The 16,736-nt window shown below is 37.6% G+C and overlaps 1 protein-coding gene across 1 annotated transcript in view; it reads left to right on the forward strand.

The window, feature by feature from the left end:
- The window catches only part of ASPH (aspartate beta-hydroxylase), a 100,733-nt gene that overhangs the window by 68,387 nt on the left and 15,610 nt on the right, over positions 1 to 16,736 (forward strand). The window contains exons 6-10 of the mRNA XM_082321476.1: positions 93 to 243; positions 1,303 to 1,439; positions 6,945 to 7,043; positions 7,718 to 7,807; positions 12,952 to 13,089. Of these exons, the coding sequence (XP_082177602.1) occupies positions 93 to 243; positions 1,303 to 1,439; positions 6,945 to 7,043; positions 7,718 to 7,807; positions 12,952 to 13,089 (615 nt within the window). The remainder of the gene's footprint in view (positions 1 to 92; positions 244 to 1,302; positions 1,440 to 6,944; positions 7,044 to 7,717; positions 7,808 to 12,951; positions 13,090 to 16,736) is intronic.

Below are 16,736 nucleotides of genomic sequence, written 5' to 3' on the forward strand. Positions count from 1 at the left end.
AATTGCATAGTTTGCCTTTTAAGAAAACAAAGTTATTTTTAAGACTAATGGTTTATTATGTGTTCTAATAATGGTTTTGTGATTCTTTCTAGTCTGAAGATGACTTAGCTGAGAAAATGAGAAGTAATGAGATGCTGCAAAAAGCCATCAACACCTATGATGAGGTGGTTAGTCTGCCAAATGTCCCTTCAGATCTGATAAAACTGAGCTTGAAACGAGAAGCAGACAGGCAGCAGTTTCTTGGTAAGATTTGAGGACAGAGTAAAAATTATGGAAGTTGTGTGAGCAAGACTTTCAAAAGATCACTAAGGACTTAAAAGTACCGATTCTATTGAATTTTAGGTAGGACTTATGTTTCTAATCTCGTAAATGCTTATGAAAAATATTTTAAAATTCTTTAAAATTTTTCTAGGGAACTAGTGTATATAATTACTTGTATGATAATAGTGTCTGTAGATAGCAGTACACTAGGTGCTATGAGAAGCCATGATGGTAGGTGGTCAAAAAATTTTTATTGACAGAAAAAGAAGAAAATGTCCTTTTTCTACTGAAGCTGAGGGAAATCATGAGGAAACTAATGGCATACACAGAGTAAACATACCCAGAATAAACGTTCAGTAAACATAGAGAAGAATGGAATTGAACTCAGGGATAACATATGAAAGTTTAGATCTCAATTCTGTGATGTACAAGAAGTGCTGATTAGAATATGAGGCACAGTCAACTTTGGTGGAGAAAAGAGTTCTCTTCCCATCGGCTGGATTTTCATATCAACTTGTTTTGATCTTGCTGTTCCTCAGCAAAACCTCATCTGGGAAGTCGAGGAATGTCCTTAATTTTAAGCTTAATTTTAATTAATTTCATAATGGAAATATAGTGGAACCATTGCTTAACACTAGAAATGCATTTAATTACTTACTCAATTAAGACTAAGTTTATTTTCATATGTTTGGCTACTTTTGTCGAGCACTTTGACATCTGTGTATGAAAGAGCAACCAAAGCTTAAATAATGTCGTTACTGCCACACTGTGAACGGTTCTCCACTAGAGGCTACCATAACACTGCATGATATGCATTCGCAGTGATTTCCTGAAATATTCCTTGTACAGATACACCCCCAGTGACAACAAAGTAGCTGAATATACTCCTATCTGCACAAGTTTTTTTCAAGTTCTGCTTCTTGATCGTTAATGAAAGTGGAACACTTTGCCCTGATTTATGTTTTCTTAGATGTTGTGTAAGCGTCTTACTACTGTTACTCATATCTGTAGTAGTAATTAAGCCTTGTTCAATCAAATTAGGTCGCATGAGAGGTTCCCTGGTTACTCTACAGAAATTAGTTCAGCTGTTTCCCAGTGATACTTCATTCAAGAATGACCTTGGTGTTGGCTACCTCTTGATAGGAGATAACAGCAATGCCAAGAAAGTATATGAAGAGGTGAGTTTCCATTCCAACCGAGGAAAAATATTATTTGCATTCATGTGCTCATTCTAAAGGTTGCTTCCTTTTAACTTTTTTAGTTGTTAAACATTTTGCATGTCTGGTTTTGAAGGGTTGATTATAGATATGATTTTTCTTCTTGTGCAGTTCTTAATTACCTTCTAATTTTAATTCAGATGTCCTGATACTGTCATGCTAAGTGTTGTTCCTCATAGAGAAATGCAGATGTTTTTCATATGCTTAATAATATTTGATTTCTAATACCTTCTGGTAGCCACGTTTGGAATATATTGACAATACATATAGATGTAATGCATAGTATAAAAAAAGGTGTCTTATCTGCAAGACATGGAAAGCAGAAGTAAGCCTGTTTCTTTACAGGCACACCGTGTCTAACTGTGTGATAAAGTAGTTCAGTACTCACACAGCTATTTAACCTTTGTTTTTTCATGACTATTGTAGGCAGCCTAAATTCTGTTTTTCCTTCATGACGCTTGTAGTGTGGACAGTTCATTGGATTTATATTCCTATCTTATACTATAGTTATCAGGTTGGGGAAACTTCACTGCCAGGAAGGGCCGCTCTGCTCCTATGATCTAGAAACCCCGTTAACATCTGGCAGCTCTCTGACAGATGCGGAGCTTGATGTCACTGGTAGAGCACAAGCTGTCAGCACCTGATCGGAAATGGTCTTGTTGATGTTGGCACACTTGTTGCAGTGCTTGTTTAGTACAGGTGTAGTACAGTAGTTGGCTGGTTATGTAGACGGAGGACAAGTCAGCATGATTAGTACCACCTCCTGAGAATAAAGGCCTGGTTTTCCATCCCCCACATCTGTGAGTCTGAGGGGATTCTCATCTCAGGTAGTTTCTCAAAGAGAAGGAGGACATTCAGCCATGTGGTTGGAAGCAGGAGCCGAACCCTGATAATACCATTTTTTCTTTTTTTTTTTCCTCAAGCTCCTCTGGCAGTCTCAGATGTTGCCAGAATAATGTTTGCTTTGCTACTTTGGCTGCTTTGTAGGCCCCTCCATAAAACATTTCTGTTCAATAATTTTTGGCCTGCTGTCAAAATTTCCCAGAGGATTGGAAACATCAGCTTTTAAAGATAGAATGTATTAACTGAACCTGCTTCGCAAGCTGCAAGGAACTTGAAGAAACAAAACCATACTCTTTTAGGGCAAGATTTTCCTTTGCAATTTTTCAGTATTTTGCTGCAAACAATATAGATGTTAGAATTTCTCAATATCATTAATTACAGGATTTTTTATAAATGGAAGAAGGTAATGAGTTTGCTATATAATTACTTTGATATTGAGTTTGATATACTTCAGAAGTGTATACTGCTCTGATTAAGAACAGATATGCAAAATAAGAACAAGTCTGCTTTTAATATATTATTTTCCATGCTTCCATAGCCTTTATCCAGCATAATTACTCTGTTTTGCAGTTCACTAAACACTAAAATAGATACTGAAGTTCTGTCCTTGTAAAAGAGCAACAAATAAATACCTTTTAAAAGGAGTTGGATTTATTCTTTTTAAAAATCGTGTGGGGTTTGTCCATATTCTGGCTATTCCTCAGGTTGAATTCCAATGCATTAATGTAATTTTTTTTCTTTGTTGTAATTCAAGATAAATTTACATAAAGAATTTTAAGAAAGGAAATATAACCCAAGGAACAGGCAGAACGTCATGTGTACTTGCTTTTATTTTTGGTGATACTGAAGGCTTCTTACATGATTTTGGGCAGATCGCTTAGGGGCCATATGGTCTGCTCGAGTGCTTCTCTCAGCTGTTGCAATGCATATTTAGAAAGTGATTGCCATATGGTTTGGAGCTCCTACCATAGGTACTCAGGCTCTGTGTATAGTCAATAAAGAGTGGGGCAAACTGTGAAGACTAGTTCTGGGAGCCTTCAGGAGACGTCTTACTCTTCCCATGATTTTTGAGAAACCTGGGAAACTTCTGTATTATGATTAAATCCCCCTTCTCACTAGTGTAGGACAAATTAGTCATTTGATGGAAAACATAAGACCACAGACAAGAGCATGAACTCAGTGCTGCACAGTAGATGCCTCCAATATTTATGAATCCTGGGTTCTGGTTCCCACTGTAAGGTTGTTCATGGTTTTTCATACATTTTATTCAAGTGTTCTCTAATGCGGAAGACATGGGCACCTAGGAAGAGAGAAGAGAGCTCAGGACTCATCCTCAAGAGCACATACCCCTTGTTTGACTGAAGGCTCAGCTTCTTGCAGATTCCCCTCTGGGTCCCATTCTTTTCTTCATGGTTGTCTAACTAGTTGTGTATGTGCTACTTGTTTCTGCTCCTCAGGCAAGTTCCCAGGCAGTTGAACGCTCTTCTATGCACGAGAATCTAGACTCCAAATTTCCCATATCCTGGGAATCTGCTAGATTCTTGGGCAAAAGATACCCATGTCCTCCTTTGCTTCCTGCTATAACAGTTTGATCTTAATTCAGTGTTATCAGCCTGTGTTAGGCATGGACTGAGCATGCACAACCAGCTGAACCCTTCACAGGCACTATCCCCTACATTGGGATTACAGTATATACCATTTCAGACCAGACTAACTGTAGCTGGCATCATCTCTCCAAGAAATTGAATAGATGCCCAAGGAATCCTAGTGAATGAAAGCTTCCTGCTTTACATTTAATAGCCAGTTTACTTATTTTCCATTCAATTCTTATTTTGCATTTCAAATTTGATGTGTCTTAGCAGCTGTTGAAGTGTTATACTCCCATTTTTATTTCAAAAGTCTTAAATATGATATGTTTCTTCTTTTAGCTACAGAAGCAATGTGTATAAACACTGAACTTCAGATCAAGAGTTTGGTACTTACAGCTGTAGTGTGGTATAGTCTAACTGACACAAAATATACTTTTCTAATATGCATTTGCCAGGCTTTGTGCTGAACCACAAATGGAAAATGGTGTCCAATTGGAGAGGATTTCAGTTTTATCTCTAATGTTAAAGCATTTTCTTTTGAACATTACACTTAGGGACATGGAAACATAACATTAAAAGTAGTCCTAGTAGAATTTAGAGCTATTTTTGTTTTCAAAGATCTACAGATTATGGTAAAATACAGTGGAAGAGAACTTTATAAGACCAGTTACTCTGCTAGTAGCACTTTTTCTGCCCGCCATGCTGAGGCCTGTCTGCATGGCTCAGTGCAGCATTATACAGACACGCATAAGCCAGCTCTGATTGAGCTATCTCAGGTACCAAAAGCAGAATATCCACATTAACACAGTCCTCTGCCCTGGCTAATTAGCTATTGATAGCCCCAGAGGTTAATTTCTGTATTCATGATTAATATTTAATAGGCTATGAGCAGTTTAGTAAAACTTATTTCTAAACATAATTAATATTGCACGCAGCAACAGCAACAGAGTAATACAATTTACATTAAATACTTCCAGTGTAATTTCTGCTGATTGTATCTCTTCGCTTCTCTTTAGGGGCTCTGAATGTAGATCACGCCTTAATGCAACTCAGCATAGTTTAAATGAACTGTAATACAGAAAATTCTATTCTGTCTTAACTAATCAGATAGCTTTATCCTACAGTTAAAGGAACTGTAACGAAATTATATGGCTAATAAATATTTCTGTCAGTCATTTTATTTCACCCTGCAGGTACAGGTTCTTGGACCAAAATGATTATACACAGAGTGCCGGGGCCAAAAGCATAAATTGCATAAGGTGGTAGCATATTCTGAACTAGGGATCAAGCTCATCCTGACTATGAATTACCAAGTTCACTTTTTGTTAATAATGTGTCATATTATGGACTTCAGACAGATTCTCAAATTGATTGTTCTTTCATAGTAGCTATTTTCTGCACAAAGAAGTGAAATGCTGTTATTTTTAACTCATAACATTTTATACTCACATTGCACTGATTTTGGTTTTGCTCAGATGTAGTTTGTATGTAATAAGATTTGAGAAAGCAGAGAAATTGGCCCAGAGGACTTGTTATGGTTTGGCTTGTAATTATTTTGATTGAAAAATTAGGTTAGACAGTGACTGGAAAAGGCAGAGGGAAATGGCTATAATGTATGCAGACATTTTATTCATGGCATAAGTTTAGTAGCTTCAAAAATGGATTTAGGCAAGGGAAATTGCTCATCCGTCCACTGTTTTGCATTTAGTGACTGTGCCAGACATTCAGCAGGTGTCAGCCTTTGTGATTCCACTGACTCCCAGGCATTTATGATCCTCACAGACTGAGGATCTCTCCTGATAAGACTGTCCATCCTTATTTTAAGGAGAGAAGAGGTGTAACAGCAGATTAACTTGACCATATAATTGAGGTAGAGGTAAAGATGATATTGAATATATAAATCAGAGAAATGTGGTGCTGGAAAGTAGATCAAGACATTCTCTAATTTTCCCCTTGGCTGAGGCAGACCAAATGCACTTAAATTATCTCAGTAATGTTGGGGGTACATGTTTCAGAACTCAAGCCAGCCAGCTTCACACTTCCTTTCGCTGAAACACTCCCCCGTACAGTGATCCTTTCCTACAGCTGTCCCTGTATTCACAAATCTTTCTCTTGCGCAGTCCCCATGAAATATCCATCTCTGGATATTTGCTTGTGGGTTTTCCTTTCCTGCAAAATTAAGTCAGGTTATAACTCAGACGTTATCTGAATCTTGTTCAGGATATGAAAATCTTCTAGCTTAATTTAGCACACTAGGTCATGGTCTTGGTCAAAGAGCGCAGCACACAACTATACAAGAATAATTTATCCATCACCTTCTAACGTGAAAGAATGTTGAATCACTACTGCATTAGACCTTGCATTACCATCTGATAGCTTTCTCTTGGCCAAGCAAGAGTAAGCTCTTCCAGAGCATGCTCCAGTTCACTGTCGTGCTGAGAATGCCCTTTGTGTTCCCAGGGTTTCCGCAGTCCCATCACGTGATGCAACCATTATTTCACAGCATCTTTCTAAATTGTACTCACTGTGCTTTGCAGTGTAGTCTATTTTCTCTTGCCAAGACTAGTTTGCCACCCGTATAAACCTATCTAATTTGAAACTATTTCAGGTATATTTCTACACTGCGCTTCCCGTGAATGTGCTGTAGACTTGTTCAAAAGCAGCTGCTTTCCTTCAGATTAGTCAGACCTGGGATAGGTAACTTAAGTGTTAATGAATGGTGTTAATTCTGTAATGGAGCATGCTGTAGCTCAAGAGAGAGGGTGGAGAAAGATGGATAACAAAAAAATAATGCAATTAAGAGATTCCAGTTGGAATAATTTTACATCTGAGACTTTAAAGTGTGGCTTGTAATAGATTTTTATGGAGAGGCACAAAAGTGAATGGGAAAAAGAAATACAGCCAAACCAAGAATTTATCTGAGAGTCAGTGATGAAAGAAAATGTCATTGCATCACTAAATAGTAATATGCGCACAGGTTTGTTAATTTGCATAGATCCATACATGAGTATTTCATTCATTTGCTCTCAAACAGGTTCTAAGCCTGGCTCCAAATGATGGTTTTGCCAAAGTGCATTATGGCTTCATCCTGAAGGCAGAAAACAAGATAGCAGAGAGCATACCCTATCTAAAGGTATTTTTCTTTTCTCACCTACAGTAAATATTCTACCTGTAAAAAAATAAAACTGGAATGTATAAAACATGTCAAGGTAGAAGCATGCTAATCACAAATGACAATTTAAGCTACATGTTGGAGTTATATTGCTATATCACTGCCTATGAACTGGAACAAGCTGGTACATTGAGACTCATCAATTCTTAAACATCAAATATTTGTTTTATTAGTAGTTAACCCTAAGTACACAGCTGTGAGTCTCAAATTGTTATGAGTTTGACAGTATGCTGAAAACTTAAGGTTCTTGAAAAATCCAGAGAGGGCTTGTGTATAATTCTGAGTGTTTGGGAAGAAATACAACAAAATAAAACCTTAATCCAGCTTTCTAAAATGCTTGTGTATATGTATATAGGGTCAGGAGCAAGCATCCATCTCTGAATACACCTCTGTCTTGGAGGGACTGAGGGGAGAGGCCATGGCATTTGGAAAACCGATAACATTTCTCAGTGTTTTTTTACTGAAGTATTGTATTCATTCAACCAAAGTTCCGGGTTACCATAGTGGTTGTATTTTACAGCCAATTTCATAGCCCGTCTCTCACATAGTAATTGGCAGCCTATTTACAGCAATCAAATGAACTCTTTTAAAAGTCCTACTGAAGTTTCTCTTATACTTTTTTTGGTTGTTTTTAGGAAGGACTAGAGTCTGGTGACCCCGGCACAAATGACGGACGCTTTTATTTTCATCTGGGTGATGCCTTGCAGAGAATGGGGGACAAAGAGGTACGCATTTAACATATTCTTGCTTTAAAGTCTAAACCTCTGAGGGACTTCAGAATCCAGAAAAACTTTTAATCACGGGCTCAATGTTGAAAACATGAGTAGTCCTATTACAATAACAATCCAGCATATGTGTGTAGAGGTCAAGATGAGCAACAGCAAAAAATCTGCCATTGGTGTGACAATGCAATCTCTTAGCACCCCTTGCTTTAGAACTAACCTAAACTTTTGAAGCTTGCATGGGGCAGTTTGAACTGAGACACCAAACATTTTTCAAAAATTCAGTCAAGGTGTTTTTAGAGTCTGTTTTCTGCTCCTACCACTTACAACAAAGATTTTAACCAGAGTTAAAAAAAACCAATTAAATGTATATCACTGTATAGAAGTTTTCATAGCTCTGATATAACAGTGTTTTGTAAACCTCACTTCTTTCCCAAAGTGACTGAGCACCGATGAGTATGTGATAAAAGACGACCATGAGAGGACTGAATGTGTGGTCTGAGTTATGGTATTTGTTCAATAATTAAAGTAGCAAACAGATCAGAAAAGCAGAGATTTGTGCAACAAATCTGTTGCATGCCCAACAAAAGCAAACATATGCAACTGAAAACCATAAGAGTTTCCAATTTGTAATTTAAAACCAAAATTAATGTAAAAGCCAAATTTAAATGTGTGAATTAGCACTGTTGCCATGGTAGGGGAGCAAAGGGCTTTTGTTGAAGACTGTTATTAGTAATGAACTTTACTATGGGCATGAATTTAAAAACAAACAAACAAAAAAAACAAACTAAAAAACCCTACTCAAGTTCTTGGATGGGAAATGTGAAAAGAATAGGAATAAAAAAGCATAGTGGAACTGCTTTTTAATCAGTTATCTAGTAATAGGTCTGAAATATTGATACGTAAAATACTGTAAAGAATGCTGACCTCTTGAGTATCTTGGCCCAGTTGGTAGGCAGTTCTCCAATATGAGCTATAGACAGGTGGACTATAATGAAGCCTATGTTAGTGATCTTTCTTAAGCGTAGTTCATCAGGTTAATTCTCTTTTTTTATAAAATGTGGAACTCTCATTACAATACGTTATACATACGTTGAAATGTAATAATATCTGTATTTTTAAAGTTAGATTGCCTTCTCTGAAAGTACAATAAAATATTCTTCCAGTTAAGTTTCTTTGAATTTAAAAGTTCATTTACAAGTGAGAATTAGTTGGCCTCATTCTATACAGAAACACACTCACGTGCATGTGCGTAAACACACACAGCATCTGCTTGCACGTATGCTGTCTCTCTGTCTGACTCTGTCCTTCTCTCAACAGAAAATGAAAAAGGAAATCCCTGTATGCTTCCGTGGGATATTCTGGGTTGAATGATTGAGCCTAGAGCATCCCCTTACAATGTTTGACTAAAGATACCACACAGATGTAATTAATGTATATCATCCCAATCCCCAGGATAATTATGTGTTAATGTTTATGGAGTTAATGGTCAAATCTGCTGTAGAAAAAGTTGTAATCAATGACAAATGAACTTCTTGGCATAGAGAACACTTTTAAATTTATCAGTGGAAAGTCCACTATTAAGCTAAATTTTTCTCACTGACCTTGCTAGGCTTGCTGAACTTCAAGATTTAATCAAGGAAACAGATCAATATTTAAGGAACATGTGAAATTGCCATCACTGAAGGTTTGTTGAAGGTAGATATTCATCTATTAGAGCTAAATTAGGAATTATGAATGTGGTCTTGGTAAGTGTTAGGGAAACAGTGTTGAGTATGCCCTTTCCAACTATAATTTGATAAAATGCCAAATTGACTTAAAAAAAGATAAATTAGAACTGTGGAAGGTATTATAGAACAAAGTGCTGTTCACACAGAATTTATTAAGTGAGTGCATCTCAAACAATTACTTCGCTGGAGAAGAAGCTATACTATTGTAGCTGTCGTGAATAGTACAGTGGTCATTATTTAGTCTTTCCACTGCCAAGATCTGCGTGCGAAAAGAAAGATTCCTCATGGAAACTCAGGACTGGAAAGGATGAGTGAGGCAACCTAACCCTACTCCATGCGTCAATGGCAACCTCATAGCACAATTCTTCTAATAGAAAAGGATTAATAGTATTATACATCGTGATTATAGCTGATGGATCTTAAAGAGCAGCAACATTCATAGTCATCAGTCAGTGGCTGAAACGAGTGATTCGTTCCCCTTATCATTTGGGCTAACTCCAGACAGTGCAAATGAATGCAGGCAGTCAGCATGAACAGTCTATTGATATCTCACTGCTATTACAACTTACATCTTGGGAAACATACGTCATAAATCATAATACTTCCATTTCAGAGACTTAACCAAGATAACATCAAAATTTAAAGATATACTGTGTATTACCCAAAGGTAATTTTTTTTTTTTTTTTTTTTTTTTTTTTTTTTTTTTTTTTTAACCCATACACAATTTTACAAAGCTTCTCTACGGAAAAAAGTTGAAGGGTTATATATGGTCTGCTGTTATTCCGTTCATCCACACTGTTTTTCTGTACCTCAGGTAAATACTGTACAACAACATTCTATTGTGGCCTTTCGTCCATACTTCAAGAGAGTTATAAAGATCAGAGGACCACATTTTTTAAAAGCTTGAAGAAAATTTACAGACCCTCAAAAAATAATCTATGGTTATAATATAGAGACTTACGTAAAAATTTGAAGACAAAACCACCCAAAGTTATTTCTTACCTTATATCTGAAATAAGAGATCTCTAAGATGACACCTGGAAGTTTTTAGAAATAATCCATTACATGAAGAATTTCCAATAGCTCTTTGTTTTCTTGACTGACTGACTGCTAAGACTAAGTAAGTCTTAGTAAGTCACACACTGTTCTCGTGGCTGATTTGTATGGAAAAAAGTTTTGTTTTTCCTTCTAGTTTACTGACTTCAAGGTAAACATAAATAATAAGCTGACATGAATTGTTCTCCTAGAGATGCATTTATTTGATTGTATGTTTCGCTTTCCATTAGACCCTATACATAAAAAGAGTTAGTACTGTGGTCTTTGTCTCTAAGTCTTGTGTTTTAGCCTTCATGTCAAATGTGGACAGGTTAATGGACAACTGTCATATGCTCATGAGTTAGAATAGGAGAAATTATTGTCTTTGAAAAACAAATAGCAATTAAAATAGTCATGCAGGGAAACTACCATACCAGAATGCTACTGGGGACAGTGTTCATCTTGTCCAGATGTCATGGTTTAACCCCAGCCGGCAACTAAGCACCATGCAGCCGCTCGCTCACTCACCCCTCGTGGGATGGGGGAGAGAATCAGAAGGGTGGAAGTGAGAAAACTCGTCGGTTGAGATAAGGACAGTTTAATAGGTAAAGCAAAAGCCACACATGCAAGCAAAGCAAAAGAAGGAATTCATTCACTACTTCCCATCAGCAGGCAGGTGTTCAGCCATCTCCAGGAAAGCAGGGCTCCATCATGCGTAACAGTTACTTGGGAAGACAAATGCCATAACTCTGAATGTTCCCCCCTTCCTTCTTCTTCCCCCAGCTTTCTATGCTGAGCATGACATCATATGCTATGGGATATCCCTTTGGCCAGTTGGGGTCAGCTGTCCCAGCTGTGTCCCCTCCCAGCTTCTTGTGCACCCCCAGCCTACTCGCTGGTGGGGTGGGGTGAGAAGCAGAAAAGGCCTTGACTCTGTGTAAGCGCTGCTCAGCAGTAACGAAAACATCCCTGTATTCTCAACACTGTTTTCAGCACAAATCCAAAACACAGCCCCATGCTAGCTACTATGAAGAAAATTAACTGTATCCCAGCCAAAACCAGCACACCGGATTTTCAATACACCTTCTGGAAAGAAAAGTGGAGGGTTTGGTTTGGTTTTTTGTGGGTTGGTTTTTTTTGTTTTTTTTTTTTTTTGTTTGGTTGGTTGTTTGTTTTTTTTTTGAGAAGAACTTGGTGAGGAGGTGGGTACAACCAGGGAAGGCGGCTAATGATGAGGTATAGAGGGAGTATTGTTAACTGGAAGCACAAGGGTGAAATTATACGCTGTTTTATGTAGAGTGAGATAAGAATAAATATCAGGTTGGGTGAAGGAGCATGAGAACATGGTCCAAGTTTGGATGAGTGATGCTTAGGCAGAGGTGAGTTGGATAGGTTGCAGGCTTGGGAAGGACCGAATTTCAAGCAGTGTAGCTAGAGAGGGACTCTGTGCCTGACTCCAAGTAAAGAGGTTTTTGGATGGTTTCTGTTCAAGGCAGGGATTGCTACCTGCCTCATTCCCTCTGCTCTGGACTTCTTACCTCATGTCTCCCTACTTAGCTGTCCTGTCATATCTCGGGTTTTTTTGTGTTGTCTGAAATATTGCAGCTGTAGTAGCAATGCTGGACAGGAAGGAGGCAGCTATATGTAGCCTTCTCTGTATATGGTTCATCACAGTGCTACTCATGCTGGATCTTTTCTTTCCAAGCGTCCCATTTTCTTCCTTTGCAGGACCTTGTTTTGCTGCTATGCAGTTGTAAAGCAAGTTGTGGAAAGGGAGAGTAAGACAAACAAAGGTCTGGTATTAGCCTCAATAGGTTTGTGAAATAAAGGGAAGGGACAAGAAAAATTAGTAGCATCAGCTGAATTCTGGTGTGGCAACAAATATTTGAAGAAACTCAAGTACATGTATGTATTAGTTAATTATGTAACAATTTGGATCCATAAAGTCAGCACTGTTTTCATCATCACAGCGTCTCCATTGGCAACAGAATGCAGTCATCTTTAATTCATAGGTAGAGAATTGAAACAGAGAGAAAATAAGGTTGACCAAGATGACAAACAATTGGATCTCCCAAGTCCAAGGACAGCGCCTAGATTACTGACCCATATTTGGTCTGAATGGTTGTGAGAAGATTATCCTGTTTTGCTAATGTTGGATTGGACAGCCTTGGCTGACTGATCTATTTTGGGATTGTTAGTTGGAGATTTTGGGTTTGTTTGTTTTCGTTTCCTTGAAGTGTTCGTTACTACATTACATTAGAAGAATAACCCCGGCATCCAAAGAGACAGTCTGTTACCTTACCAAAAAAAGGATAAGTTACTTTTTTTCTGTGGGAGCTTAGCTGATATGAATTTGGTTGTTAAGAGCTGTGATCTTTTAGGCATACAAGTGGTATGAACTTGGATACCAAAGAGGTCACTTTGCATCAGTTTGGCAGCGCTCCCTCTACAATGTCAAGGGACTGAAAGCTCAGCCTTGGTGGACAGCAAGGGAAACTGGTTATACGGAACTGGTGAAGGTAAGGCAGTTTGTTTCTGTATAGTTTGATTTTATTATTTTTAATAACAACTATAATCTAAGGTATTAAACAGAGAAAATTCTAATCTATGAAGTCTGAATCACTGCCTGTGAGTACCAAACACCAATCTCAGACTGAGCACAAGGTTTAACTAAGATACTATAAAATGAGTTCAGGCATTTCAAAATTGAGAATGGGGACAGGATGGCTGAAATGATTAATAAATACAAAATTTGGATGGTAGACAACCGTAATGTCTCAAGTGTAAAATCACAGCAAAGTTTGGTAATGTCTGGGACACCCATTGTGAATTTTTAATTAGTCAGGAAAGGCTGTGTCCTTCATCCCTTGTGTAATATTTGGTGAGTTCTTTGGAAGCTTTTAATTGCATAAGAGAAACAAGCGTAGACTCCCAGTGATAGATTTAGCAAAAGATAACAACACAGAATTTAAGTTCTTTGAAGTTCTTTTTAATGCAAGGCAAGTAGTCTGGTTATTATTCATAACAATAGTTTGTGTTTCCAAAATAGCATAATTTTTATTATTTTAATTTTAATAATTTTAATCATAATTCCTAAAAAAAAAAGGGGTGGGGGGGAAGAACCTTTTTTTTCCTGTATGTTTTAGTTATTGGTGTGTGGTTTAGCAAAATTTTTCTGCACAAATAATTTAAAAACATAAATGTGTATTTGCAAGAGATGGGTTCCTTCAGAGTGGTTGTTTCATTACACTTAGTTACCATAATGTGTTAAAAAAACCTACTATGAAAAGGTGATTATATTTAAAAAAAAAAGAAAAGGAAAGAAAGAAAAAAGGAAGATTACTCCTTGTTATGCTTTTGATGGGAGCACAAATAAGGCTAGGAAATTTAAATTAAAGTGTGATTCTCCAGTGTAATCTCAGTCACACAAAAAAAGCAATTAGCTTTATGGACTAGCATTTGGGACGATTTGAAATGTGCTTGTATTGAACTCGTTCCTGAGGAATGTGTAGGAATAGACACGCCCTGCCATAAACGCATTGGAAAAACTGGGAACTTTGCATCATACTTTTGCCAAACACAAAAGAAATAATATATATTATTTTATTGATGTTTTAGAGCTATCTGCAGTGGTGTTTTACAGTCTCTTACATGTAAACCATTCAGATTCCGGAATCACAGAAGGTAATGGTCCCTTCACCCTTGGCGTGAGGAGACAAGTCATCTTTGAATGATGAAAGAATTCAGTTTCCTGTTATAAAATGGCCAGGGCTCCACCTTGAAGGGATTTTTTCAAATGGAACAGACCATATATGGAGGTCTTGGTTTGGATCAGCATCTTGCGTGGCTCCTAGAAGAGCCATTCAGAAGACCGACAAGGATAGAAATTCACCCCTGATCTCCACAGCACAACTGCCTCTCTGAAATCCACTCATACCTCTTCAATCCAGTCATTTTGTGGTATATTTTTTAGCTGTTTTATTAGCAATATGTCATCGCTCTCTACAACTACCTGAAAGGAGGTTGTAGCGAGATGAGAGTCGATCTCTTCTCCCAAGTAACAAGCGATAGGACGAGAGGAGATGGCCTCAAGCTGCGCCAGGGGAGGTTTAGGTTGGATATTAGGAAAAATTTCTTCACCAAAAGGGTTGTCAAGCACTGGAACAGGCTGCCCAGGGAAGTGGCTGAGTCCCCATCCCTGGAGGTATTTAAAAGACAGGTAGATGTGGTGCTTAGGGACATGGTTTAGTGGTGGACTTGGCAGTGCTGGGTTAACGGTTCGACTTCATGATCTTAAGGGTCTTTTCCAACCTTAACAATTCTATGATTCTGTCTATGATTCTATTGAATCTGGGCTAAATAGTGACTGCTAATTTACTTACATACGTATCACAGTTTGGGGGTGGTAAGATTTACATTCTTCAAGATAATGTTCACAGTTGAAAGTATAAACCCAAAATATAAATTAAATGCTTCAGGAGAAATATTTGTATTGTTGTGTTTCCCCCATAACTCAAGAAAGTACTTGAAGTTTTGAAAGAAAGCAGGCTTGATTCTAATAACATACGATGCTGCAAGCAAAATTTGAAGTAGTATTCTCCAGAAAGTGGCAAAAAAAATATTGAAGACATTGGTTTGATTAATTTCTGAAATATTCCAACTTCTATACGTGTTTTAGTTAAAAAAACATTATTTCCCCATTCCACAGAGCAAAAACCAATCAGCAGTTTTTTCTTACTACTTCATCTCGTTACGTTCCTCTTACATCTCTGTGGGATGTGGGGAAAATGCTACCAAATCCCAGTGATAGAATTTGACATGGAAAACTGCTGTATGAAGGGCAAAGCACCGGAGGCCTGGACCCTCTCTCCCTGTGTTTCACCACTTGTTGTCAAACGTGAACAAGATATTTTCAATATCTTGGTAGCTTAACAATGCTAACTGAGGATTCATTTGTGGCTGAGACAGTGCTAAAGCCATACTGGCAAGCTCTTTTTGGTTCATTCTACTAACCAGCACAGCTTTGGTCAGTAGCATCTTATAGCACAGACCTGGCTTGATTTTGTTATAAAGGGTCATGTGGTTTCTTGGGATTGGAGATGGATATGTGAATTTGGACAGTGCCTTGCTTTTTCCACAGAAAACCTGAAGAAAAAAATATCTTTTTTTGGTATTTCCAGTTTAATACATTCCTTCTGAGGGGCATTCAGCTTACCTAACTGTAGCCATACAGACAGGAGGCTAGTGGTCTAGTTTACAGGTCAAAAAATAAGTATTTCCAGAGAATGATTAATTTTTACTATGTTAAATAACTATCTAAGGATGGCATGTCTCCCTTTGTGGTGTTAACTTTGCTACTGCTTTACTAAAAAAAAGAAGCCTAGACAACTAATTTAGGCCTGATATTTAACTGCCTGATGGGTAAGATTAAAGACAATTTCATACTTTATTTACTTCACTATTACCTACTTGCCTGGATGTCTTAAGGAAGAGGGTTTTATTTTAGTTTCTTTAAAAAAAGACTGAGAATGTCTCAATAACATTTAATGGGACGTGTATTACAGTGGTAAATCCTGGTTAGTGCTACTGTGCTGAAGGGAAGTGGATCTTTGCATCTCTTTAGCTGCTGCCCATTAATGCTTAAGTTTTTTGTAGTTTCCTTGAAAGAATAGGAAGGGGCACCTGATCTCTCAGGGAGCAGAAAACAAGCCTTTAAATTAGGAAAAGTGTGTCAAGTGATTTATGTAGTAATGTTCTGTTAATGTTTCTGATCTACAGTATTTCAGGCCTTTGGATTTGGAGATTCAAGAAACTCTTTCTTTCTTGTTTGAGCTCAGCTAAAAGGAAACCTTACTTTTATCTTTGACAACCTGTCGTCCTCCCTTGGGGCAATTAGCTTTCCATGGATTGAAGTCACTGAGTCATTGTCACTGTGATGTTACTGAGTCATTTTGTCATTCTCTGGTACCTTTTGTAGAACCTCAGTATAGCATTATTTTTCTATTCTGATCCTCGTTTAAAAAAATAATAAAAGAGGTACAATGCTATTGGATCCTAGAGACTTTTCACCACTCTGAAACTAATACATAGGTAATGACCTAGGTCACTTTGTCCTTTCCTCATGTTGTGTCCGTTGACTTTTGGAAAGGACCCAGAGGATGCTTTG

Source organism: Platalea leucorodia (assembly GCF_965183815.1).
Source record: "Platalea leucorodia genome assembly, chromosome: 1".
Lineage (NCBI taxonomy): Eukaryota > Metazoa > Chordata > Aves > Pelecaniformes > Threskiornithidae > Platalea > Platalea leucorodia.